General features: G+C 46.3%; 2 protein-coding genes across 4 annotated transcripts; one reads left to right on the plus strand and one right to left on the minus strand.

Annotated features, from left to right (window-relative positions):
* Positions 1 to 3,076: 3,076 nt before the first annotated feature.
* Positions 3,077 to 15,604, minus strand: SLC45A1 (solute carrier family 45 member 1). Of its 2 annotated transcripts, none has more exons than XM_083628661.1 (9): positions 15,344 to 15,604; positions 11,696 to 12,104; positions 10,468 to 10,560; positions 9,763 to 9,987; positions 7,633 to 8,372; positions 6,884 to 7,037; positions 5,580 to 5,756; positions 3,687 to 3,892; positions 3,077 to 3,459 (listed from the first exon to the last, which is right to left on the minus strand). In XM_083628661.1, exons 2-9 carry the CDS (start codon positions 12,090 to 12,092, stop codon positions 3,193 to 3,195), a joined length of 2,259 nt encoding a protein of 752 aa, XP_083484787.1. In that variant the 5' UTR covers positions 12,093 to 12,104; positions 15,344 to 15,604; the 3' UTR covers positions 3,077 to 3,192. The 2 variants fall into 2 exon arrangements, with proteins under 2 accessions (XP_083484787.1, XP_083484786.1); XM_083628660.1 differs by having other exon boundaries at positions 15,407 to 15,479.
* On the plus strand, positions 4,588 to 25,211 carry LOC310769532 (claudin-16-like). 2 transcript variants are annotated; one of them, XM_083629003.1, is made up of 5 exons: positions 4,588 to 4,678; positions 20,401 to 20,536; positions 20,649 to 20,813; positions 22,751 to 22,815; positions 24,652 to 25,211. In XM_083629003.1, exons 1-5 carry the CDS (start codon positions 4,649 to 4,651, stop codon positions 24,844 to 24,846), a joined length of 591 nt encoding a protein of 196 aa, XP_083485129.1. In that variant the 5' UTR covers positions 4,588 to 4,648; the 3' UTR covers positions 24,847 to 25,211. The 2 variants fall into 2 exon arrangements, with proteins under 2 accessions (XP_083485129.1, XP_083485128.1); XM_083629002.1 differs by lacking the exon at positions 4,588 to 4,678 and adding an exon at positions 17,536 to 18,151 and having other exon boundaries at positions 24,652 to 25,209.
* Positions 25,212 to 26,409: the final 1,198 nt, after the last annotated feature.

Here is a 26,409-nt window from a genome sequence, read left to right on the forward strand (position 1 = left end):
AATCATAGAATTGTAGAGCTGGAAGAGACCACGAGGGTCATCTAGTTCAGCTCCTTGCAATGCAGGAATCGAACTGACAACCCAGAGATTAAGAGTCCATATTCTACCGACTGAGCTATGTAGCATCTCCTTTCAGCGGATATGTACATGCTGCTTATATCTAAAAAAATTCCTTCCAGAAGCACCTTAGAGACCAACTAAGTTTGTTATTGGTATGAGCTTTCGTGTGCATGCACACTTCTTCAGATACACTGAAAGAGAAGTCACCAGACCTTTCTATATAGTGAGAGGGTGGGGAGGGGTATTACCAGTGGCGTAGAGTGGGTTGTCAGCACCCGGGGCAAGGCAAGTAATTTGCGCCCCCTAACCCATGGATTTGCGCCCCCTAACCCGTGGATTTGCGCCCTCTAACCCTAACCCCCAGATGTTGCGCCCGGTGCGGCCAGCCCCCCCTGCACCCCCACGCTACGCCACTGGGTATTACTCAGAAGGGTGGTGGGAATGGGTGATTGGCTGATAGGTGTGGTAAACCTGTTGACGGACTGTTAACGACTGCAATTGGTTTTACAGGAAAAAGCAAGGGGTGAGATGGCTAAAAATAGCTTTATCATGTGTAATTTTTTTATTTTGTTTCAACTACGGCAGACCAACACGGCTACCTACCTGTAACTACTGCTTATGTATATTTATTCTTAATTATGCAAGTGCATATTGATAATTTTTTTTTTTTTAAGTGTGTGGTTATTTAATTGTATCTGCCTGCCACGTTCCAAGGGAGTCCTTCTTGCTATCAAAGACTTCTTGCCGTCAGAAAATTCCTCCTAATATTTAGTCGGAATCTCCTTTCTTGTAACATGAATCCCATCTGACGTGTGGAGATAATAGTACACATCCCTACCTTCCAGGGCTGCTGTAAAGACTGCATGCATGTGAAATGTTTAGAATAGTGCGCTAGGCACTTATTGTTACCCTTATTACAAGTGACAACCCACAACAAAATGTTGCGGTGTGGAGTGTGCCAGCCAGTCAGCCATTCCTTCTCCAAGATATTCCATGACAACCACAACTTTCCAGCTTTTTCTTTCCCAAGAAGCACTCATCATCCCAGGTCCTACAGCGCACCCTAGTCCTCTGTCGTGCTGTTCCCTGCCCTGTGCCGCAATAGTGCTTTTCCCCTAAAGATTTTTTGTTGGATCTTCAGGACTCCCTTGAGTATGCTGACAGCCTCCTTGCTTCTGAGTGGACCATTTCATTCACCAACAGAGTTCACTAGAGGAAGCTGTTATGTGTTTATTGCTTTTTTAATATTAATATTAATATTGATATTGATATTGATATTGATATTGATATTGATATTGGTGTGGCATTTATTGGATTCGATGCTGAGCTTCCCCCCGCCCCCCCATGGCTAATGCTTTTTAAAGTTATTTAGCTCCCCTGTGGATTTCTGTAAACCTCTTTGAACACTGCTGTGATGCTCCAACAAATCATTTCCAGAGGCATCTGGCTCTTGGGAAGGAAGGTTCCTTACCCCTGGCCTGCTTGTTTGAAATGGCGGGTTACATTTTTCAAACAAACAAACCAGCCTACTAACCGAGAAAACTGCAGGAGTAAAGTGGCAAAATCTGAAGAGGTATACGGTATACTTGCATTCAGTGCCGGATTTATGTATAAGCTAAACAAGCTATAGCTTAGGGCCCCACTCTCTTCGGGGTCCCTAAAAATTTAAAGAAAAAAACCTGGATGTACATTTCCAAAATATAAGATAAAAAAGAAATAAAATAAAACCTACATACAGCAACAGTGTTTTGTGTTGTATAGGCTCCTACGATGCAAGTAATGGGCCCCTCCTGCTAGCCTGCTCCCTAAAATATCACTGGTTTGCTCATTTCTATATATAGGGTGCTTACATTCTGCATGGATTGTTTGCATGGCAACATGTGCAAATGGCTTTAGAGACCTATTAGCTCCATAAATTATCATATAGCATATATTCAACACAAAAAAACAGTGACAATTTGTTGTTGACAAAGGACAGCTGGACATATAAAGGGCCCCATTACCTTCAGTAGCTTAGGGTCTCATCAAACCTAAATCCGGCCCTGCCTTCATTCAGTTATCCCTGTTCGCATGTGAGAACAGAACCATGCACGTGCGGAAAAGGTGGAGGTAGGGGCAACTTTGTCCAACGACATTCGTCGTTGTGTCCGACCGCACCCACTGTTGTGAATGAAATTTAGCTGGTGACAAGCTGGTATGTTGATCAAAAAGCCACATTTCCATAACACAACAGGTCCCTGCAGTGGGAAAGGAACATTGGAACACAGGACAGAGGCGCCAGCATTACAACTGTGAAAACCAAGACAACACAGCCCATGTCTGAATGCGACCAGTGTTGCCGCATTATTGCCGCCTGGAGCCGTGGTGCAACAAAATCAGGACAGCCTGGGATATTTGTGAGATGAAGAGTCCCAGGATTTCAGTAGGAAGCGAAAGGAAATGCCCAGATTGGAAATGAAGCGGTATGCCGTCCTAAAACGTTTGCACGTGCAAACGGTATTGAAAGCTGGTTTGCTCAGGTATAATCATGAGCACAAATCTCATGTAGCGCAATGGGTCAGTGTGCCTGGCTGTTAAGCAGAAGGTTGGTAGTTCAAGCCCACTCAGGGATGGCTGTGGGCAGGATTCGTGCGTTGCCGGGGGTTGGACTGGATGACCCTCGGAGTCCCTTCCGACTCTACAATTGAATACAGAATAAGAAAGATGCCTGGAGGGAGCTGCTCCCTTTTCGTTAATAATTTCTTCACCCCACACTTTCCAATGGATTATCTTGCCACACTTTCCAACCTACAAAAAAGCTCCCTTTACTTCAGTGGATTTGTCGAGTACTTGAACCCTCTCTGATAGCCCAAACCTAAAGTTCTGGTCCATGCTTGATTCCCTCTCACAGAGCATTGGCAACCTGGGAGCATCCTTGGGCTCCAACCCTAGACCTATTTACTTGGGAATGAGCCCCACTTACTTCTAAATAGACATGAGCAGGATTGCATTTCTTTCACTTAAAGACATCAAAAGGAGTCATCTGTGGTTTGTGTGTGGTTTTTGTTTATTAAGGGCACAGCTCCGTGGTCCCCCCCTTCCACTGTCTCTCGCACAGCACCGTGGCACGGGATCCCCCTCCCCGCGCCAGCTTCATGCGCTCAGAATCAGCGGCTGTTGCTCCTCGGCCATTTCCTCGCCCGGCGAGATCTCGTAGACGACGCAGAGGGACGAATACAGGCAGCCGACAAAGGAGACCACGCTGGAAAAGTACATCACCCCGTTGGCGCTGCCCACGGCAGCTGTCAAAGGCCCCATCACTATGGAGACGAGGATCTGCGCCAGGAAATACTGGCAGCTCAGGAGGGAAATGTCCACCCCCATGCCTCTTTTGGTGCCATCTTCATTCGATCCCGCGAACTGTTCAAGGGACAGGGGGGAAAAGCCTGGTTGGAAAACGGTTTCTGGCACCCCTTGGGAGTGGTGGGATGGAAGGCAGGGAGGACAGCCATTTTGGAGGGCCGCAGGTTCCCCTTCCTTCCTCTACGTCCCTCGACCCACGGTGCCAAGTATATTTTTGATACCCGTGAGGTGGAAACCCCCCCTCCCCCAGCGATACATTGGGGGCCGCCAAACCCAAGGCTCACCTTTTTACTCTGGTAGTAGTCGCACAGCAGCGAGTACGGAAGCGTGCAGAGTGTCGAAAACAAAATGCCGTAAGTTACGCACAGCGATAAAATGACGTAGACGTTCCGCGACAGCGTCGCCAGTCCTGTGCCAAGCCCGAAGGCGAGGTAGGCTATAAAATACAGCGTGCGGATGCTGAAATATTCCTCCAGTTTTTCCAGGGAAGCTGTGGAATGAAAAGGAAGGATGTTGACTATTCTCTCGAGCAGATCCGGTGCGTTTTGCTGTGGCCTGAGGGGCAACTCAGGGGATTGTATTTTAGTGTTCTGTTGGAAGCCGCCCAGAGTGGCTGGGGAAACCCAGGCAGATGGGTGGGGTATAAATAAATTATTATTATTATTATTATTATTATTATTATTATTATTATTAATTATATAACTTCAACGTGGGGGGCGGGGGGAGATGGGAGATCCTCTAGAAGTTGTGAGGCTCCAACTTCCTTCACCCTCAGCCAGTAATACTAACGTTCAGTAATGATGGGCGTCACCTCTCCTTTAAACATTCATGAGAGCCAGTGTGGTGTAGTGGTTAAGAGCGATAGACTTGTAATCTGGGGAACCGGGTTCGCGTCTCCGCTCCTCCACATGCAGCTGCTGGGTGACCTTGGGCCAGTCACACTTCTCTGAAGTCTCTCAGCCCCACTCACCTCACAGAGTGTTTGTTGTGGGGGAGGAAGGGAAAGGAGAATGTTAGCCGCTTTGAGACTCCTTCGGGTAGTGATACAGCGGGATATCAAATCCAAACTCTTCTTCTTCATCATCATCATCTGTTTTGGCACTTTCTCTACAGTGCTCTTAAGACAGAGGTTGGATGGCCATCTCGTATATGATTGAGATTCCTCCATTGCAGGGGGTTGGCCTACATGACCCTCTGGGACCCTTCCAACTCTACAACCCTATGATTCAAAACTGCTGCTGTTTACATGTGTGTTGGACTGCAGCCTGCCATAACAGTGAGTGGGGAATCCAGATGTGGCTTTCAAACATGGGGTGATGGGAACTGGAGCCCAGCAACATCTGGGGGGCCACAGCTCCCCCAGCCCTGCCATCGTGTGTAAGAAATCGTTGTTTTGGTGTAGCAGCACCCAGCCTTTGGAACTCCCTGCCTATTGACAGAAGTGGAGAGTGGCAAAGCTGGGCTTGCAGCAGCAGCAGCAGGGCAGAGAGAGAGATAGAGTGGGTGGCAAGGTAGCATGGGCAAGCTGCAAAGGTTTGGCAAGAAGAAAGGGGGATGCTTGCAGAATACTCTCCCCAGGAAGGCACGCTTGGGACCATCTTTCATTCTAAGCTCAGCGGAGTGTCTTTGGCGAGGAGTAAGGGGAGGGGGAGGGACGCGGGTGGCGCTGTGGGTTAAACCACAGAGCCTAGGACTTGCCGATCAGAAGGTCGGCGGTTTGAATCCCTGCGACGGGGTGAGCTCCGCTTGCTCGGTCCCTGCTCCTGCCAACCTAGCAGTTCGAAAGCACGTAGTGCAAGTAGATAAATAGGTACCGCTCCGGCGGGAAGGTAAACGGTGTTTCTGTGCGCTGCTCTGGTTTGTGAGAAACGGCTCAGTTATGCTGGCCACACGATCTGGAAGCTGTACACCGGCTCCCTCGGCCAATAAAGCGAGATGAGCGCCTCAACCCCAGAGTTGGCCACGACTGGACCTAATGGTCAGGGGTCCCTTTACCTTTACCTTAAGGGGAGGGGGCTGTGGGCAGGGGGGTTCAGGGGTGGGTGGGAAGGGCAAACTGAGTAGGAGCATCAGCCCCGTGTGTTTATACATTCACATATATGACGATGCCCAAAACCAGACAGCATGTGCCCTGCAAAACAAAGCGCTCCATGGCGAAGGCCGGAGAGGTCTTGTACCTGAATAGAAGGCGGCGCTGAACGCATAGATACACATGCCCCAGCAGCCCATGGTGACTCCAGCGTTGTACTTCTGATACTCTGCAGAATCGTGAGGGGCTTTGGGGTCCCCTTGGAAGACCACCTCCCCCATGAAGTCGGTATAGAACAAGAGCATCCCTTCGAAGGAGAGCCAGCCTGGGGGAGGAATCGGAAGACAGTGAGGGAGGCGGCACGGTTTGGAAGGCGAGAAAATCAAGCAGCGGTTATGCAAGGCAGCCTGCTTCCAAGGATGTGGCAACCCCGGGGCTATATAGAGAAGCAGTGATTTGTATAAAAAAAAAAAAATTTTGAAATTGATTAACCCTTGCAGAAAGCCAGCCCCTGCTTGCATGAGGCTCTTAACAGCTGCCCTGAAGATTTTCTGATGGCACCACTACCATTTAACTTGCAGTCTCACCCATTCCACAATGCCGGCACTGTTGTTGACATTTGCTAATTGATAATATAGCCTCTACCATGAATTAGGTACCAGGTTGCATCCCTAAGGTTCTCCCCACTAGTTCGAAATTGTAAGGCCAAATAGGCTGTAGATTCTTTTAACCCTCAGCTCTTTCGTGTGTTCGTCTCTCTTCCAGGCTATCCGGGAAATGGCTTTTCCAGAACAACCAAGACAGCATGCTTAAACTAAAACAGCCAGTGTCACGTGTCCAAAAAATAACTGTGAAAGTGGCAAATAATAATTTGAATGGGATGCAAATAAAAATCAGCAAAAGGGGAAACTCAGCTCAGTACACATTTGAAGATGGATCTGCCAAATTATCACTTTCTTAAATAATATGCGAGCCAAAACACAACTATCCTTCAAAATTCGTACTTATCCACATTGTGCATTGCAGTTCTCACAACAATATTTACAGATATGCACATATTATGGGATAGTGTGCATTTAAAGATGTGTCCATTTTTTAAAAATCATTATTTAAATGCAAATAGCTGCAGAAATTGGAGAACTTAATTTAAGATTGGAAAAAAATAAGGAACTGAGAGAATCAAAATGGACAGAGCCTCCCATCCCAGTGTTGACAGTTTCAGGTGCCCAGAAAATGGATTTTGTCCACGACGGGTTTAAAAACACATACAGACGGCCACATTTTATCCAGTAGCTCTGTTTGGCAGCAGTCAGTCAAAATCGGGGCCTCATCTTGGGCAAACGTTGAAGACCAGCAAGTGGTCCTGCAAAACCACTGCTTTGGAGGCATTGTGAAGTCTTGGGACCACAAATGTGCAAATATAGCCAAAGCAGGAGCAACTCACAGGTTTACCTAGGAAGTGATTGATGCAGAGGTTCCGCAAGGGTTTGGGCATCTGGCAGATGGTCGAGCAAAGGAGCTTCATTGAAAGTGGCTGCTCAGACAGTTCGCTCGATCCGTTCAGTTCGCTCTCGTACTTGACCCCGTTCAGCAAAATGTTTGCTACCTGCACCGCAAAGAGGATGCCCTGATCGGCATTCAAAAATGTACAAATAACATGGAATGGGAGCTGAGCAGGAAGAGCAAAAAATCTCTGGCATAGCTCCGGAGTAAGATATTCCTCCTCCTCTGCTCATCTTTTTTTCCAGACTTGATTTACAGTGATGTTTCCCCAGTAAAATGCACTTGTGCGCCCCCAGCATGTCTGTGTGGAAAGTGCTGTTGAGCTTTTCAGGGATACTGTACCCTTAATTAGAAACTTCCTCCACCCGCCTTTGGCTTTCAATGGCTTTCTGTGCAGTTCAGCCCAGCGTAAACTGATGAATTGCCCCTTTATTACCCCATAATTAAGTAAGTCCCTGTTCCCCACAAGGACAAAACATTTCATTGCAGGAGAACAGGAATAATGGGAGGGAATCAACGGCCAAAGCTCCACCCTATGGAGCAGGATTTAACCTATTAAGGATAAGAGAGGAGGTTGATTAAACAGCTGAACCAATCTGGAAACCATTATAGACAGAATCAGCAAGAGGGAAGCTTCTAACAAGTTGCAGGGGCCTTTTGCTGAACTTGACTACTAAATAACCATTTTCACCACTCACCTGTTGGCTGAAGGTTACGTTCCTTCTCCTACTGCTCTCGGGGAGATTCCCTGTGATAATATCCGGGATGGCTAAAGTCTGCGGTCTTTTCAGGATTCCCGACGACCGTGGTTTTATTGCGTCCAGGGAACCCACCCTCAGGCAGTCTCCCTCTGGCCCAAGCACCCCGACATTCTCTCCTGCTTCCAAGGCGCCACTTTCGTGGCAGTGGAATCCTTCGGGGGCCCTAGGGAGGCTGACGCTCATGCCCTGCCGGGGCAAGCTAGCCGGGATGCTCAAGTAGCCATCGTGCCCTGCCGTGAAGCAGTCGATGAGCACGCTGTCGATATTCGAGGTCCCGAAAGATGAGGCGAACTCGCTCAGCCCCGTCAAGGAGTTGTCCCGGCTGATGAGGCTGCCGTACTTGGGCGTGAGCGGGCTGAGTGGGGAAATGGGGCTCGTGAAACTGGCGTACAAACGGACGGGGTTCTGGGCCGCGAGGTTTTCGTTCCCGCAGTCCTCGAAGAGAAGGGGCGGTGAAGGAGGAAGAGGGAAGTTGGGGCTCTTCATCACCTTCTTCAGCTTGCTGAAAGACTGCAAGGGCCTTTCGGGAATACTGACCAAAGTCAAGGCAGTCGCTAGCGTCAGCGTGATTGAGGTAAAAATGTAAATGACCCGGAGCTGGCCCCCTACCGCCCTGCCGAAGCCAGTGTGGTCCCAGTTGATTCCTCCCACAACGTAGCCAAAGCCACCTCCGAGACCTGCCAAGAGGGGAGAGGAACAAAGTTGAAATCGCCTCTCACAGGCACTTACGAAGCTGCCTTATAACAGTTCAGGCCATTGGTCCATTTAGCTCAGTATTGCCTACACTGTCAGGCAGCAGCTCTCCAGGCTTTCAAATGGGGTGGACTGGATGACCTGTTGGGTCACTTCCAATGCTACGATTCCATGATTCTAGAGTTCTCTCACAGCCCTATCTGGAGATGCATGCGGAGAGCCAGCGTGGTTTAGTGGTTAGTGTGTCGGACTAGGACCCGGAGACTGGGCCATGCAGTCTCTTAGCCTAACCCGTTCACAGGGTAAGGATAATATGGATGGGGGAGAACCACGGACACCACCTTTAGATCCTTGGAGGAGAGGTAGGGTATAAATGTAATACATAAATGCCCAGAGACTTAAGAGGCTGAGCTAAGATGAATCATAAAATTGCCCAGCTCAAGTCTCACCTCTGCCATGAATATGCCTAGATACCCTTAGACCCACATTTTCTTCCTCTTAGCTTTATCTGCCCATCTGATAATGCATAATAATGCAGACCTATCTTTCAGTGTTGCTGTAAGCAGTGTTTTGTTTTTTTCTGGGGGTACGCATACCCCTAAACCCCTAAGTCTGGCCTCATTGTGGGGCAGTATTTCAATATGAGTAGGAAAATGAGAGTACCCCTAAACATTTGTTTAGACAAAAAGCACTGGCTATAAGGATTCTTTAAATGACTTCAATTTAGTTAAGCTCAAGGCAGCATACATGGTTCTGCACACACCCAGCCACCCTGTGAAGTAGGCTGAGCTCAGAGATACCAGCAGACCCAAGGGTGCCAAGCGAAGTGCGGATTTGAACCCAGATCTCCCATACGCTATACTGGCTCACACTTTACAGCAAAATAATATGTGTTATGTCATCAGAACACTAAAAAATCACCAACTACAGTGGTACCTCGGGTTACATACACTTCAGGTTACATACGCTTCAGGTTACAGACTCCGCTAACCCAGAAATAGTACCTCGGGTTAAGAACTTTGCTTCAGGATAAGAACAGAAATTGGGCAGCAGCGGCCCGGCTGCAGCAGGAGGCCCCATTAGCTAAAGTGGTATCTCAGGTTAAAAACAGTTTCAGGTTAAGAACGGACCTCTGGAACGAATTAAGTATGTAACCAGAGGTACCACTGTATATTTAAGATCTTATCCTCCAGTTTGCTTTTTCCTCCTCCCTCCCGTTCCCTTTTTCCTTGCTTGTTGTGACATTTCAGTTTGTGAGGGGCAGAACTGTCTCAGCAGCCTCTCTGGGCGTCTTTTCAGCTAGAGGGCCAGGTCTAAATGCTGAAAATAAGCAAATGCCCAGCACTGCCATTGCCGATATGCCGAAAACCTCACCAGCTAGCAGCGCGTGCATGTTGAGTCCTCGGTCCTGATCCGACGGGCTGCACACGTCCATCATGTAGGCGTGGCTGGGGTTGTCCGCAGAGTCAGCACAGAAGTCCATCAGAATGACTCCGCAGATGGTGAATGCAATTCCCCACTTGTGGTCACTCACAGTGTCGGTCAAGGCCGTGCCCATATCCCTGCCGTTCAGCATCAGCGAAAGGCCCAACAACGCCCCTGAGGAGGAGGAGGAACCAAATCAAGGCAGTCAGAAAACAGCAAAGAAGGCTCGGGTTCAAGTTGGTACTTTTTCATGAGCCACAGATTGGTTGCGTTCCCTTCTGGGCAACTTTCCAGGGGTCACATGGCCAGTGGCAGCTGGAACAACAGTTGTAAATGTTGCCTTGGGTCTGGAAACCAAGCCTTATGAAGAACGGTGGGGGGAGTTGGGTCAAACAAAGCATCTACAGTGGATGCTCGGGTCGCGAACGTGATCCGTGCGGGATGCACATTCACAACCCACAGTGTTCGCAGCCCACGTCTGCGCACATGCAGGTTGCGATTCGGTGCTTCTGTGCATGAGCAAAGCGCGATTTAGCTCTTCTGCATATGTGCAACCGCCGAAACCTGGAACGGGTTACTTCCGGGGTTTGGCGGTCCGTAACCCGAAGAAACGCAACCTGAAGCGGCTGAAACCCGAGGTATGACTCTATTTACCAATTGCCAGGACCAGGATGAAGGGTCTCCTCCGTCCAAAAGGTGAGGTGCACCTGTCACTCCAGGCGCCCAGAAGGGGCTGCAGCAGGAAACCTGGAAGAGAGAAGAAGGGAGATGGGTCATTCCCCCATATGTGGTGGACATGTAAAAAAGGGCTTTTGGGAAATGATATATAATGAAATGAAGAAAATGTTTAAATGGGTTATTCCCAAAAGACCGGAAGCTTTCCTTGCAGGAATAATAGGGACAGAAGTTCGAAAGAAGATGACTAAACTATTTATGTACATGAAAACAGCAGCTAGAATATTACACACACAGAGATGAAAAGAAGAAAAGGTTCCGACGAAGAAGGAATGGCTTCTAAAATAATATTTTATTATTATTATTTACTATTATTTATTATTATTTATACTCCGCCCATCTGGCTGGGTTTCCCCAGCCACTCTGGGTGGCTTCCAACAAAAGATTAAAATACAATAATTCATCAAACATTAAAAACTTCCCTAAACAGGGCTGCCTTCAGATGCAGAAATGGAAAAGCTGACAGCAAAATTTAAAGATAAAAATGACGAACTTTTCACAGAAGAATGGAGGCCTTTTGGGAACGATTTTTTAAAAATAAAATAAAAAATAAACCACCATAGTCAAATGAAATCATCAGCAGGATTCGAGATAAGAGCAACAGAAGGAAAATGCAAAGATAACAGTAAATGGAGAAACTTTTAGTAATAGATAAAGATATAATACAGTAGAAAATGTTTCAGTGGAAACACTGGGGAGGTGGGGATTTATGAAACAATGTAATTATTGGATATGGAGTTTATTGTGAAAATGTTTGAAAATTTCAATAAAAAATTATATTGCCAAAAAAAAAAAAAAAGAGTTGGAAAGAAGAGTGTCATCCAGCACTTTCTGACCAAGGAGAGCAAGACAGAGGTCTCAGATAAATGACAATCTGTGTTGGGCTATACCAGTTCAGCCTGTGACTGGGGACCAGCAGGAGGGGATTGCCTTTAGGAACATTGCAAGTCCATGCAACCAAGCGCTACTCAGAGCAGACCCATTAGAATGAATGACACTGAGCTAGCTGCCCCCATTGACCTCAATGGACAGTTGACTTAGTAGGGCTAGCGTTGGACACAACCCAGCCACAGTACGCTTTGCCAAGTCCCACCAGTTTCCAGAGCAGTTAAGCTTGCTTCCTGAGGATCGGGGCCCCAGCACTCACCCAATATTGGGCTGATGAACCAGACCATTCCATACAGCTGATCCGGCAAGCCCATCTGGAGCAAGACAGGCGTCACGTAGGCTGTCTCCATGGCGTAGCTGAACTCGATCCCAAAGAGAATGCACCCATTGAACAACAGTTCCCAGAAGGACCTCTGCGGGTGGATCTCGCCAAAGTGGACCTGGTCGATGGGGCAAGGGGTGTTGGGCGGCGGGGGAGGCGAAGGCCGGATGTGTTTCCTCCTCTTTGGGTGCCGCTTGAAGTTGTTGGCCCGGTGGCTGATGTGGCGGGTGACGGATCCGGCATACCCTGCCACCTGGGACCTCCACAGTTCCTGAGATGACAACGTGGGGAAGAGGGCGTCGCTGGAAGGGCTCGCCGTGGTGGGAGGAATCATCGTGGATTTTGCCTGCAAAGAAAAACCGGCGTTTTATCTTTACGTATTATTTGCAATGTTTATCAGCTGCCCTAAATCAGACAGGCTTGCAGTACGGAGTGGTAGTTTCAGCTGCACAGATTTGCCTTCCTGCAGAGCAAGGGGTTGGACTAGATGACAAGTGGACATCCATCCCAACTCTACAGGTGGGGTTTGGGGTTTTTTTGTTTTGTTTTGGGCGGGGGTATTCTGCAACGTGGCATCAGTCACATCCAAACCATACTTTTAAAGCATATTGGGTCACATTCAACAAAACAGCTGTGCTAGCTTTGAGCCAGCACAATGAGTTCCTCTAGTGCAAAGTTACTCAAACTTGGGTCTCCAGCTGGTTTTGGACTACAGTTCCCATAATCCTGTGGGAATGTTGAGGTTAGGAGAGGATATATTGATTAGTACAGTGGTACCTCGGGTTAAGAACTTAATTCGTTCTGGAGGTCTGTTCTTAACCTGAAACTGTGCTTAACCTGAAGCACCACTTTAGGTAATGGGGCCTCCTGCTGCCACTGTGCCGCCGCTGCACGATTTCTGTTCTTATCCTGAAGCAAAGTCCTTAACCCGAGGTAATATTTCTGGGTTAGCAGATTCTGTAACCTGAAGCGTATGTAACCCGAGGTACCACTGTATTATTCTTCCTCACTCACACTAGTGAGACAGTAGCAGGGCACATTACCTTGTACATAGCAGGAAGCTAATTGATAGATCCATTAGAAGCTTTTGAGTTAAGCAATCCAGTCTGGCTTGTCCAGATTGGATTGTTCCTGGTAAATTCCCTCTGTTCCCTCTTAAAAAAAAAATGGCACAACAGTCTTCTTTTATAAAGTACAATCGTACCTCGGGTTACAGACGCTTTAGGTTACAGACTCCGCTAACCCAGAAATAGTACCTTGGGTTAAGAACTTTGCTTCAGGATGAGAACAGAAATTGTGTGGTGGCAGCGGGAGGCCCCATTAGCTAAAGTGGTACCTCAGGCTAAGAACAGTTTCAGTTTAAGAACGGACCTCTAGAACGAATTAAGTTCTTAACCCGAGGTACCACTGTAATGATAAAGTTTACTTACATTCAGTTCACAGTATGATCCTGAAGGCAGGCTTTAGCTTTGAGTTACAGTTACAGAGAAAGGTGTGGTTTCATCCTCTTGTGAGGGATGAGCCTGTGTGCTGCTGTCTGAGAGCCAGCACACAGCAAAAGAGCATATCAAGAGAGAAGGGTGAAAAAGGGAAGATGGTTGCATGACCAGCCCATTTATGGGGTCTGCCAGGGTCACACCCATCTACCTGGTCACACACACAGGGGGAGAGGATGCTCCAGACCAGGTGTGACAGGAAGTCCTCCTGGCTGGAGCAACATTCCCCTGTGTGTCCACTCGGGGAAAACAGGAAATGTTGTATTTGGCTGCTTTTGTGATGTTACATCCCACACATCCCTGACCACAGGTGCTGCTAGCTAGGGATGATGGGAACTGTAGTCCAAAAAGAGCTGGCGACACAGGTTGGGGAAACCCTGCTCCACTGCAATGGAGCTTTTTCCCACTCTCCTTTGCCTGTATGTCCCCCCCCCCCCACATCCCTGGCCTAATTCGGTTCTGTGGGGTCAGGAGACTCTCCCAAAGCAGAACTCAGGGGAAGAAGAGGGGGGAATGCTTGTGCTGGCAGAGTGCTGTTGAATTCTGCCCATTGCTTCTGCCAAGGAATTCTGGGAACTGTTGGGAGTGGTAAACTGGATCCCCCAGGATCCTTTGGGGGAAGCCAAGCACTCAAGAAGAAGAAGAGTTTGGATTTGATATCCCGCTTTATCACTACCCAAAGGAGTCTCAAAGCGGCCAACAATCTCCTTTTCCTTCCTCCCCCACAACAAACACTCTGTGAGGTGAGTGGGGCTGAGAGACTTCAGAGAAGTGTGACTAGCCCAAGGTCACCCAGCAGCTGCATGTAGAGGAGTGGGGAAGCGAACCCGGTTCCCCAGATTACGAGTCTACCGGTCTTAACCACTACACCACACTGGCTCATACACTCAAGTGTATGGTGCAGATGTGACCTATGAAGCAACGATCGTGCATTGGTGGTGGCTTTTTTACCAGTTCGCCCACACATCATTAAACTTTGTTCGTCTTTCTGCAATGCTTTCCCCATAGTTTTATGACATAAGTTCATCAAATAATTCCGGGGCTGTGTGCAAAAAGTGTGAGTGGAATTAATTCACAGAGATACAACCGCTTGTCGTCAGGTAAGCATGATAAAATACACAACACCTTTTTATCAAGCCCTTCCCCCAAATACCTCAAGGCAGCTTCCGTTTTATGCTCACAACAGCCCTGTGAGGTAGGTCAGTCTGAGAGATAAGTTACTGGCCCCAAGTCACCCAGTGGCTGAGTGGGAATTTGAACCTGGGTCTTCCCAGTCCTAGTCTCATAAACTCATCATTGTACTCCACTTATGCTCAGTCTCTCCTCTTTACAAAGCATTACCTGGAATAAATTCTTAACGGTAACATATATAATAATAATAATAATAATAATAATAATAATAACAACAACAACAACAACAACAACAACAACAACAATAATAATTGCACTCTTAACATTCATCAATTTGTTATCCCAACGCCTTTTCACTCATTGATTAGAAGACTGGAAAACCGGGGCAGGTTTACTGGACAACCAGCTAGAATACAGTCCATATATTTCTCTTTTTTATTTTTTTGCCTTATACCTCTGCAACCAAAGGGACTAGAAACTTAACAAAAATAAAACTGAAGATTCATCTTCACTGATATATCTGGGACCAAAAGGACTAGAAACTTCATGGGGGGAGGGGAATAAACCTGAAAATCCCTTTTTCCTTCTATCTCCGGATCCAAAAGAATAGTAACTTAAAAAAAAAAAATTCACGAAAAGAACCCTGAGTATAAATATGTAGTCTAGACACCCTCATAGGCTAAGGCTCAGTCTAGTGGATTATTCTAACCTGGGGGATAAAACCCTCAGTCACGGCCGTTCTCTCTCTGTGAAGGCAAAAGTCCACAGCACACCTTAAAATTCCACCACATTTCCCTCTCTTAACCACCATCATTCAAACACCCCCCTCCCTCCATCCCTCTTGGAGCTAAAACAGGCAGGTAAGGCGGAGCCCACCCCATCTCCTTTAGCAAGGAGGGCCTGGTCTCAAAGATCTTAGGAAGCAGGCTGGCAGTGATTCAGTAGGAAATGGATTTACCTGTATTAGGATAGATGGTGGAGCATCCTTCCAATAATAATAAGAATTAAAAATAATATTTACAATGATGCCTGCAATTTTCCCCGGGATCCTTGGATTGGCGGCGGCAGGCTCGCTCTCCGTCCTCTCTCTCTCCCTCTCTTCCCGCCCCCCTGCACTAGGATCCTGCGTTTCTGGCTGGGGAGGAGGCTGGGTGATGTCACTGTGTCTCCTGCCCTGCCTTTCCCCCAGCCCTGCAGAAACGCATCCGCCTTCTCTCCACCTCGTGCCTTAAAGAGGCAGGAGCCAGGGATGCGATTCAGCATCCTGCTGCACGGGTACCCAACGGCGGAGAGCATGAAATGGATTGGTTGAAAGACGGGAGGGGAGGCGCGCGCGCGCACACACACACACACATACACACACACGTAAAATTCTCTGCTGAGGGAAGATCCAGATTCAGGTATGCTTTGGAGAGCACGGAAGGTGTTTGCTGAGAACTGGGTACCGAGGCAATCGCTGGATTGTATCCCTACAAAACCCTTTTTCTAAAAAAAGAAAAGGAAAGTTTGGATTCTGTTGATTCCAGAATCAGTGCCGTTTTTACGTACAAGCTATAGCTTAGGGCCCCATTCTATTGAGGGCCCCCCAAAAAATTAAAGGGGAAAAAAACCTAGATGTACATTTCCAAAATATAAGATTAAAAAATGAAATAAAATAAAACCTACATGCAGCAACAGTGTTTTGTGTTGTGTAGACTCTTGAGAGACCCATGGACTGCAAGAAGATCAAACTTATCCATTCTTAGGGAAATCAGCCCTGAGTGCTCACTGGAAGGACAGATTCTGAAGCTGAGGCTCCAGTACTTGGGCCACCTCATGAGAAGAGAAGACGAGATGGTTAGACAGTGTTCTTGAAGCTATGAAGAGTCGGACACAACTAAATGACTAAACAACAAGACTCCTTTGTTTTTAATATAACTTTATTAATTTAAAATGCATTTATGAAAAACAGATGTACATGCAAGTAAACAAACACACAATCAAACAAGCAAATAACCGAAAAATCAAATAAACCACCACACTATAAGATATAAGAAGATTAATATAATACAGTGAGATTAATTGGAAGTGAGTTTTAAATTTCCTCTGTATAAATTTTATAATTGTGTTCAAAGGCTCCTATGATAGAAGTAATGGGCCCTGCCTGCTAGCCTGCTCCCTAAAATATCACTATTAATATATTTCTTAATTGTATTTCACTTCAACATTTACTTTGATAAAATACATATTTCGTTATGTGGAAATGGCTTTGGATACCTATTAGGTCCATAAATCACCATATAGCATATATTCAACACAAAAAACAGTGACAATTTGTTGTTGACAAAGGACAGCTGGACATATAAAGGGCCCCATTACCTTCAGTAGTTTATGGCCTCATCATACCTAAATCCAGCCCTGCCCAGAATGATGATGAGGAAGAGCTGTAGCCCAGTGGCAGAGCATCATCTAAAGGTCTCAGGTTCAACCACCTTCTGGCGTCTCCAGGTAAGCCTAGGAGAGGCCCCTGCCTGAAATCCTGGGCAGTTGCTGCCAAGTCCGTGTTGGCAATACTGAGCTAGATGAATCAATGGTCTGACTCAGTGTGATGCAGCTTCCTGTGTTCCTATTATACAGCCCCCCATCCATATGGGGGCTGCCTCATGCTGAAAAGCTTTACCAGGTGACTCGGAATGTATGCTCCTTTTCCATAACAAACTGTGCCAAAAAAGAGTCTCACAAATAAATTTTTAAAACCCTTTCCTATCAAAATGCGTAGCATAGCTGGGGAGTGAAGCTGCATCCCCATAAGACAAAATCAACAATTGAATAACTGGAGAACAAATTCTACATCACCTTGGCAACAAAGGTCCGTATAGTTAAAGCTATGTTTTCCCCAGTAGTGATGTATGGAAGTGAGAGCTGGACCATAAAGAAGGCTGATTGCCGAAGAATTGATGCTTTTGAATTATGGTGCTGGAGGAGACTCTTGAGAGTCCCATGGACTGCAAGAAGATCAAACCTATCCATTCCTAAGGAAATCAGCTCTGAGTGCTCACTGGAAGGACAGATCCTGAAGATGAGGCTCCAATACTTTGGCCACCTCATGAGAAGAGAAGACTCCCTGGAAAAGACCCTGATGTTGGGAAAGATTAAGGACACAAGGAGAAGGGGACGACAGAGGATGAGATGGTTGGATAGTGTTCTTGAAGCTACCAGCATGAGTTTGACCAAACTGTGGGAGGCAGTGGAAGACAGGAGTGCCTGGCGTGCTTTGGTCCATGGGGTCACAAAGAGTAGGACACGACTAAACGACTAAAGAACAACAACAACAACAGAACAAATTCAGTAGGATAGTGAAGTAATCCAGATTACGTAGGTGGCAAATGTGACATGAAGGCTGGCAACCTTAACCCCGGTGTAGCCACTTGCATATGATCTCGAAGTGCCTGGAGACAGTCTGGTCCTGCAGCTAACACAGCAGTTTGACTTCACCAACAAAAATGCATGTTCTTTCCATTTCCACAAGGGGGAACATGCTGGCTTTTACCAGCTTCCCTCCCAAAGTCCTTTCCACTTAGATCTGCTGGTCACCTTCTGGTCTACTGGTTCCAAGGAGAAAAGTGTGTGGGGGGGTGTGTGTGTGTGATGTTGCGAAGGAAAATTCCTAGTTGAGCCTGGAATGGAGATCCCGGGCATGGCAGTGGCAACAGATATCCTGGCGATGGGACTGGGAGGGCTGGGCTTTTTGCTTCTTGTTCTGGGCGCCGGAGCAGATTGCTGGAGGGTAAGAAACAAATTAAGATAACTTTAAAGCTGGGGAGGGGGCGGGAGGGGGGTGGAATTAAAAGCTGTGTTGTGCCAAATACCTGCCCTTTGGTTTCCTTGGTTGTTTTCATTTTTTCCTGCTTCATCTGTGGGTAGGGATGCACAAACCTGTCTGATTTCAATTTCCAAAGGCAAACTTCAAGTTCCGAAACGAGATGTTAAGTGCAGTGTAGCCAACCTTTGCGCTTCTTTGGATTTTGCAGGGCTGTTCTCCTCCACGCAATGTGTAGATAGCATACACTGGATCGCAACCTGTAGAAGTCCCAAGCACTGACAATGTGCAATTAAAAATAAAAACAATACTGAACCATAGAATAAAATTGTCCTATTTGTAATGACACAGAACTCACATGTATGCTGAAATGCAGATGCATGTATGTCATTTGTGACACCCAACAGGATCTGATTTCCTCTCATTAGTTTGGAGGAACGCTCCCTGGCTTAGGTGGGGATAAGTAATAAAAAGAGAACAGGAATAATGAGGGAAGTATTTGCAGTGGAGGGTAAGGAAGCCTAACAAAGTTCTGATTTTCCCTATGTTGATTACTTAGAAGCTTTTTATTTTTTGGAAATCTCAAATGTTAAATTACTTCCCAAAAGAAATATATTTTATTGTGTGTGTGTGCACCCCTGCTTTGCTGGTACCTGAAACATGTGCTTAATCAGTCCATTGGGCAATCTAGCACTGTGTTCTACAAGACGAAGACACAAAGTCCTTCTGGGAAATTCTTCACCTTGGATCAGCTTCAGAGCCATTCCCTCATCCCAGCATACAAAATTTTTCTTGGTCCACCTTTCGCTCTCTGAAGAAATTGAAAACTTGCTTGATAGAAGAACTGGAGGGGTGCTTGGCTTGTGCTGTTGTCAAACCCAAGGCCTGGTTGCCATAGGAACGTTAAGCTCTGGGGAAAATATACCGCAGCGGCGAGGGCCGGTGGACTCCTGGAAAGGTCAAACCTGCTTCTGGTGACTTTGACAAAGAGGGGCCAGTGCCCCCAGCTTTGCCCATGCCGGCTAAACACTGGCCACGGGAGCCATCGCCGCTTCTTCCTTTCTTCATTGCTGAACCCTCTCCAGGTGTTGGGTGCACAGGAGCCTGCTCTGTCAAACGTATTTACTAATATTTATAAAAGTGAGCTGCCTGTGTGTGTGAAAGATACAGACAGACAGACAGACAGACAGACAGACAGACAGACAGACAAAAGAAAGTGTGTGGGCTGTGAGGATGAGAGTGCCTGAGACACAGGACAGTCAGAACATGATAACATAAGAGCCTACTGGATCTGGCCAATAGCCCATCTGGCCCAGCCTCCTGTTCTCACAGTGGTCAGCCAGATTCCTCAAATGGGAAACTTGCCCTGCAGGACCTGCGCACAAGAACCCTCTCCCCCTTCCTGTGGTTTTCAGCCACTGGTATTCAGAAGCATTGATGCCTCTGACCATGGTGGCAGAACGCAGCCACCATGGATAGCAGCCATTGATCGTCTTCTCCTCCAGGAGGTTCTCCAATCCTCTTTGAAAGCTATCCAAGTATGGCGGCTCCTGCAGGAGCGAGTTCCACAGATTATGCACTGTGTGAAGAAGTTATTCTCAACCGTCCTGGTCTGTGGACCAGCTGAATGGGGTTCATGAACAGCCCATGGTCTGCAGGCCACTGCTTAAGAACCTCTAATTAAAAAATTAGTTCTCGAAGTCTCTCTCCACCCAACCCCTGATGATTCCTCCCTGCTCACCTTCCTTCTTTCTTACAACGAGTCCAGAGTGTAGTCCTGGGTGTCTTCATCTTCCTCCTTAGTCTCAGCATTGAACTCAAGGGGGGGGGGGAATGTGGATAAAACTAGAATGAGTTGGCTCTGCCTGCCACGCCCTCTGGCACCACCTACTGTTGGCCTCCCTGCCTTCTGACCTACCAGACCTCATGGACACCAGCCTCCGCTGACTGCAATTCCCACCATCCCAGTTCATTAGCCATGCTTGGGGCTGAAGGGTGCTTCAGGGAGTCCAACCACATCTGGAGAGCCTCAGGTTCTTTCCATCCTTGAATAGGGGACAGATTCCCTCCTGCCACAGTCCTGAGGCTCTAACCAATTGAGGGGCGGGCAGCCTGGGTACAACTGAGTTAGTCCACCAACACCTTTCTACTCAACTCCATCTCACTTCACGCCACCTGTCTGTTCAAAACATTTCTTTCTCTCTTTCCTTCTCTAGCAAGATGCCAAGGACCCCCTGTCTTCGGTGGGGCTGAGTGCCCGGTGCCGGGGGTTGTGGAGTGAGTGTGTGTTCGATAACGTCGCTGACCTCTGGACCTGTGACATCCCGATCTCCTATCTCAGCGAGCATCCAGGTAAGGAAAATAAACCAGGTCCACCTAGTTGGAGCAGGGTGGATCTCCTTTCAAGGTGCTTTCCATGTTCTAAAATATTGTTCTCTCTCAATTCTTCACCCCATCCCACCAGCTGTTCTCGTGGTCACTCGGGTCTTGGTGATCCTCTCTGCCTTTCTGACTCTTTCTGCCATACCTCCCTTCATTGCTGGCATGAAATGTACCAAGCTAATGCACGGCAGAGTCCTTCAGAAACAGAAGTTCTCCCTGGCTGCTGGGATCCTGCTCCTCTTAGGAGGTAAGCACAGCATTGCCTTGTTTCAGGTTGGGGCAGAATAGTACTCGATCTAAACCATGCCTCCCACAGTCTTGTTTGTAGGGTGCCTCCTTCCTCTTCCTTTTTACATTAGTCCCACATTAAAGCCTTTAACAGCAACCAAAAGACTTAGGAACCCTCCAGATTCCCTTTTATTCCACATATGATGATTTGTGCTCACAATGGTATTGGGGTGGTTAAACCCGATCCCGCATTTATGGCAGTCTGCACCTGCAACTTCGTGCAGTCGGAACAGCTGTAGCGACAAAGCAGTGCAGATTGCTCAAAATGAGTAAATTTAAGTTGAAAGAGAGTAATATGTGGAAATATAGGGTTGTCTCCAACTAAGTCCTACTCAGAGCAGACCCAGGGCCGGATTTAGGTTTGATGAGGCCCTAAGCTACTGAAGGTAATGGGGCCCTTTATATGTCCAGCTGTCCTTTGTCAACAACAAATTGTCACTGTTTTTTGTGTTGAATATATGCTATATGGTAATTTATGGACCTTTAAATTTGGGGGGGGGCTCCCAAGAGAGTGGGGCCCTAAGCTACAGCTTGTTTAGCTTATACGTAAATCTGGCGCTGAGCAGACCCATTGAACTAAGTTGGTCATGCCCGTTATTCAGAGTAGGACTAGCACTGAATATGACCCTGAATCATAGGATGATGTTCTAGAATATGACGAAGAGATCTCGCCCTTCCAGAATTCAGTGTGACACCAAGGATGGGCATATCTGCCAATTTCGGTTTTTCACAGACTCTCATTCCCCCCTCCCCCAATTGTAGTGCACATTTCTCCTACTATTCACATTTTTTTTTTTTACATTTCCAATTTTGCCTAACCCATACCTTTTTTTTGCAGAGCAATTTCCCCCCAATATAATGCATTTGTATGTTTCTCTTCCTTTACAATAACACATACACTTTTGTAAACATTACTTGGCTCGAGAAATACATTGCAAGATCCAGGGAAGCACGAATTTCTAAGGATGGCTGTATTCTTGAATTGTTTTGGAAAGCCAATGTGGTTGAGTGCAATGGTTAGAAATGTTGGACTAAAACCTGGGAGACCTGGGTTCAAATCCCTCAGCTCACTGGGTAACCTTGGGCCAGCCGCTGTCCTTTAGCCTAAACTACCTCACAGGGTTGTTCTGAGGATATAATCAACAGCCGGAGAACAATGTATGCCACCTTAAGCTCCACTGAGGAAAGGTGAGATAGAAATGTAAAAATAAAAGTGGGTAGGTTCACCTTTCAATGCAGAAGAAATAAAAATCCACCCCCATTCCTGTATGAGATTGAGGTCAATCTAGTGTTGATCCTACTCAGGATTAGACCCATTGAAATTCATGGGCCCAAGTTGGCGTTGTCCATTTATTGCAGTAGTAATAAAAGTTAGGTAGGTGGATACACACCAGCCGAAGGTGTGTGCACAGCTTCTTTAAAAAAAAAAAAAAGCTTAAAATTCTATTTATCCTTAGAGGAGATCTTAGAGAACATCTGAAGGCAGCCCTGTTTAGGGAAGCTTTTAATGTTTAATGGACTATTGTATTTTAATATTCTGTTGGAAGCCGCCAAATAAATTATTATTATTATTGCAATGGTACCTCGGGTTACATACGCTTCAGGTTACATACGCTTCAGGTTACAGACTCCGCTAACCCAGAAATATTACCTTGGGTTAAGAACTTTGCTTCAGGATGAGAACAGAAATCGTGTTCCGGTGGCGCGGCGGCAGCGGGAGGCCCTATTAGCTAAAGTGGTCTTCAGGTTAAGAACAGTTTCAGGTTAAGAACGGACCTCTGGAAAGAATTAAGTACTTAACCTGAGGTACCGCTGTATTATTATTATTATTATTATTATTATTAAGGAAGCCACAACAGCTGGAAACTCTATTGTGGAATGGTCTCCCTTTCACAGGGCTCTCTGGAGCGGTTGCTTCTCTGTGGTACGGCATCGACACCGTTCAGAAGTATAAGCTTGAGGTAAGTGAGGTAGCCTCAAAGAACATATGAACAGAAGAATCATAGAACTGCAGAGTTGGAAAGGACCACACGAGGGTAATCTAGTCCAACCCCCTGCCTTGTGGTAATCTTCTGCCCTACATGGGGCTCAAACCCACTATCCTGAGGTTAAGAGTCTCGGGCTCTACCAACTGTATATATGTATTCTACTATATGTATTCTACTATATGGCAGAAACTGCCTCATGCCAGAGTCTGCTAGCCCAGTATTGTTGACACTGACTGGAACCAGCTCTCTAGGAAGGGAGTCTTTCCCTGCCCAGCTTGGCGATGGCTAGATTTGAACCTGGGACCTTTCTGCATGCAAAGTAGGCACTCTGCCACACAGTTGTTGCCATTCCCCAATGGGAATGGAGTTTAGTACAGAACCTATTGAAAGCTACATGGATTCTTTAGGGCGTTCCCCATCCACCTCCTGCCTTGACTGGCTGCAGTTCCCTAGGGTCTCAGCCCTTTCCCAGAAGTACCTGAGATGCCAGGATTTGAACCTGGGGCTTTCTGCCCGCAAAGCCCTAGAAGTGAGAATTTTTTAATGGTAATCAACACATGCCTTTAAAATGTGCTGCTCCCACCCAGTTCGATGCCTGCAGAGTGTCCGGGATCACTCACCATCTCTTTTTTTGTAGTGTTTTTATTGCTTTTCCATTTTCAAAATTTAAACATAATCTTATTATCCACATTGTTTTTTGCTCTTCTGAGCCGAATCAACTTCCCTCCCTCCCGTCTTATGGCTTTCAAAGTTCATCCTTGTATGAACGCTATGATATAAGGGTGAACTTTGAGTGGAAGATGTATGAGCTTCTATTTTACATATTTCTCATTCAACTTATCTCCACTTTCAAATAAATATAAAAAGGTAATAACCATTATCATTACAAGATTTCTTACAACCCTACTAGTGTTGGTAAATGTTTACAATGACCTTCAAATGTTGTACAAATTTACTCCAGCCTTTTAGGAAAGCTTGATCACGCTGGTTTCAGATTTTCCCGGTCAGCTTTGCCAATTCCACATAGTCCATCATTTTCATCTGCCACTCTTCTTCTTTTTTTTTTATAATAAATTTTTATTGGTTTTACAACATATATTAACAAACAAAAACTAACAATAACACATTAACAAACATATAAACACGTATAATTTCATAACCTTTTTTTCTTAAACCTTATTTCAACGACTTCCCCATACCTCCCTTTTCTGCATCCCTGTTTTAAACTTTTTCAGCAACCCCTAATTTCAATTACTTATGATTCAATTTTTTTTTTAATCCTTTTTCTCTAACCCAATCGTTTATCGTTGCAATTCTGTTTTACATTACCCATGACATTTTAGCACTCATTAATTTTACAACAGTTCTTAAGGTAAACTTTAAATTTCTTCCAATCTTCTTCCACCGTCTCTTTCCCTTGGTCACGGATTCTGCCAGTCATCTCGGCCAGTCCCATATAGTCAATCACTTTCGTCTGCCACTCTTCCAGCGTGGGTAGTTCACGTGTCTTCCAATACTTTGCTAAAAGAACTCTTGCTGCTGTTGTTGCATACATAAAAAACGTCCTATCTTTCCTTGACACCAATTGGCCTACCATGCCCAGGAGGAATTCATCTGCCACTCTTCAATCGTTGGTACTTCTTGTTGCTTCCATTTTGGGGCTAAAGGAGTTCTTGCTGCTGTAGTAGCATACACGAACAATTTATGATCACCGTTTGGTATTTCTTCACCTACTATTCCTAATAAAAATGCTTCCTGGTTTGTTTGTTTTAAGAAAAGGGATCGCTCACCATCTCAGTTCTCTTTCAGGTCAGCTTGGGCATCCCTGGCGTGACTTACGAGCTCGGCTATTCCTATTGGATGGCTGCCGCGGGCGCCGCTTGTGCCACTTCTGGCGGTGCCTTACTGATCGCTGCCAACTGCCTCGATGCCCAGGCACCGAAGAGAACGCAGAACCTTCTCTGCAGCCCACTGACCTCCAAAGGGCCACAAACCTATCTATGAAGAAGGAGTCCAGCCCTCTCTCCGCTGACAAACCAACCCCTGGCTTTCTAGCAAATGTCGTTTGTAAAGGCTGCTGGGGATTATAGCTCTGCAAGGGGGGAAACTACAGTTCCTGGGCTTCTCTGGTGGAAGCCATATGCTTTAAATGCCACGTACTTTAAAAGCTATTTGGTTTAAATGTATGAAGCAGGTGTGACCATAAAGCAAGATTCCAATTAAACCAGAAGCAGCTGGCTGGCCGGATTGCATTGCATCTTTTCTGAATCATCAGACTGGTCTTCGCACTTGCTTGCTGATTGGTAGCAGGGCCAACCGGGGAGCAGCCAGAAGGACCACATGGCCTTGGTCTCAAGCTCAAAAGGGGGCTCAGATTTAGCCATGCATTTGTTCCATTTCTGTCGCATTTGCGAAGTTTTGCAAATTTGTTTTTAAGTGCTGAAAGGTGACACATTATCCTCCCTTGGAGCTGCAAATATATAAAAAAAGGGAGTTGTGATTTGGCAAAAGACATCCAGTATTTAATGATGGGTGAAGCTGTCCATTTTGTTTCTCTCCGTTTCTCATATTTCCAACCTTAAGTTCAGTCCTCTTTGTTCCCACATCAGTTTCCAGTGCTTTTTGAAAGTCCTCGTGAAAAATTGTCAGTGTTGTGGTGCAATTTTCTCCTAATATGCACAGGTTCCTATGCAATTTCCCCTAAGAAACACACTTTGGCAAAGCAATCTCCCCCTATAGAATACAGTTTTGAACTTCATTTTCCCCACTAACAGGTGTTATTTTTTTTGACACCCTTTCCCCTAATAGAGGCATTTACTTGGTCAGAGAACCACACTACAAAATTCAGAGAAGTGTAAATTTTGAATAATGGTTGCACTTCTATTTCGAGAAGTACAAATTTCCATATGTTTGCCTTTAAATGTGAGATGAATTGAATCCCTTCCCCCATCCAGCCCTTGTTGCAATATGACAACCCCACATCTCATCTAGGGGTGCTATAAATATACAGTATGTAGCATCAGGATTCTCTCCAAAGAGCTTGGGCCGCATGGCAACCACATAGTGATTCCTTCTGGTTTCCCAACATGTCCCTAGCTGTTAATTTCCACATCACATTTGAGCTTCCACATGACAAAGAACTATAGTAGGATGTAGTGCAAGTTTCATACTCGTTTCCATGCTATTTGCAAAGGATTTTCTTCTTTTTCTGGAGGCAAGTAGCACATGAATGAGTCCTCAGCTTACACCATATTCTGCTGCATTTCTGGAAGGGGCTTTTACATTATGCGGAAGCACAAATATAATGTGGAAATTCACAGATAGGGAAAGATCAGGAAAATGGAATAAACTGCCATGTGAATGCAGCCCAGGTGTGGAGAAGCTGTGTTGTGATCAATAGCATTTCCATGCTCTAGGCCTGTAGGGCTTCCTTTGCAAACAGCTGTGCTCAATGTACAAGCATCAGAGAGTGGATCTGAGCCAGAGTCACAATATCAGGGGTGGGGCAAGGTGTGGCTCCCTATTCCTGCTTCACCAGCAGTCATCTAAGCCACACAGGGGTAGGAC

The sequence above is a fragment of the Podarcis filfolensis genome (genome assembly GCF_964270895.1).
Source record: "Podarcis filfolensis genome assembly, chromosome: 8".
NCBI classification, from domain to species: Eukaryota; Metazoa; Chordata; class Lepidosauria; order Squamata; family Lacertidae; genus Podarcis; species Podarcis filfolensis.

Bases quoted from the DNA above. Each gene is read 5' to 3' on its own strand.
- SLC45A1 (XM_083628661.1), bottom strand. From the start codon at position 12,092: ATGATTCCTCCCACCACGGCGAGCCCTTCCAGCGACGCCCTCTTCCCC. The intron at 9,988-10,467 runs GTAAATAGAGTC...CCTCCTCCTCAG, and splicing joins CATCCTGGTCCTGGCAATTG to GGGCGTTGTTGGGCCTTTCG. The intron at 5,757-6,883 runs GTAAACCTGTGA...TTCCTCCCCCAG, and splicing joins CTGCATCAATCACTTCCTAG to GCTGGCTCTCCTTCGAAGGG.
- LOC310769532 (XM_083629002.1), top strand. From the start codon at position 18,047: ATGGAGATCCCGGGCATGGCAGTGGCAACAGATATCCTGGCGATGGGA. The intron at 18,152-20,400 runs GTAAGAAACAAA...TTCCTTCTCTAG, and splicing joins CCGGAGCAGATTGCTGGAGG to CAAGATGCCAAGGACCCCCT. The intron at 20,814-22,750 runs GTAAGCACAGCA...TCCCTTTCACAG, and splicing joins GATCCTGCTCCTCTTAGGAG to GGCTCTCTGGAGCGGTTGCT.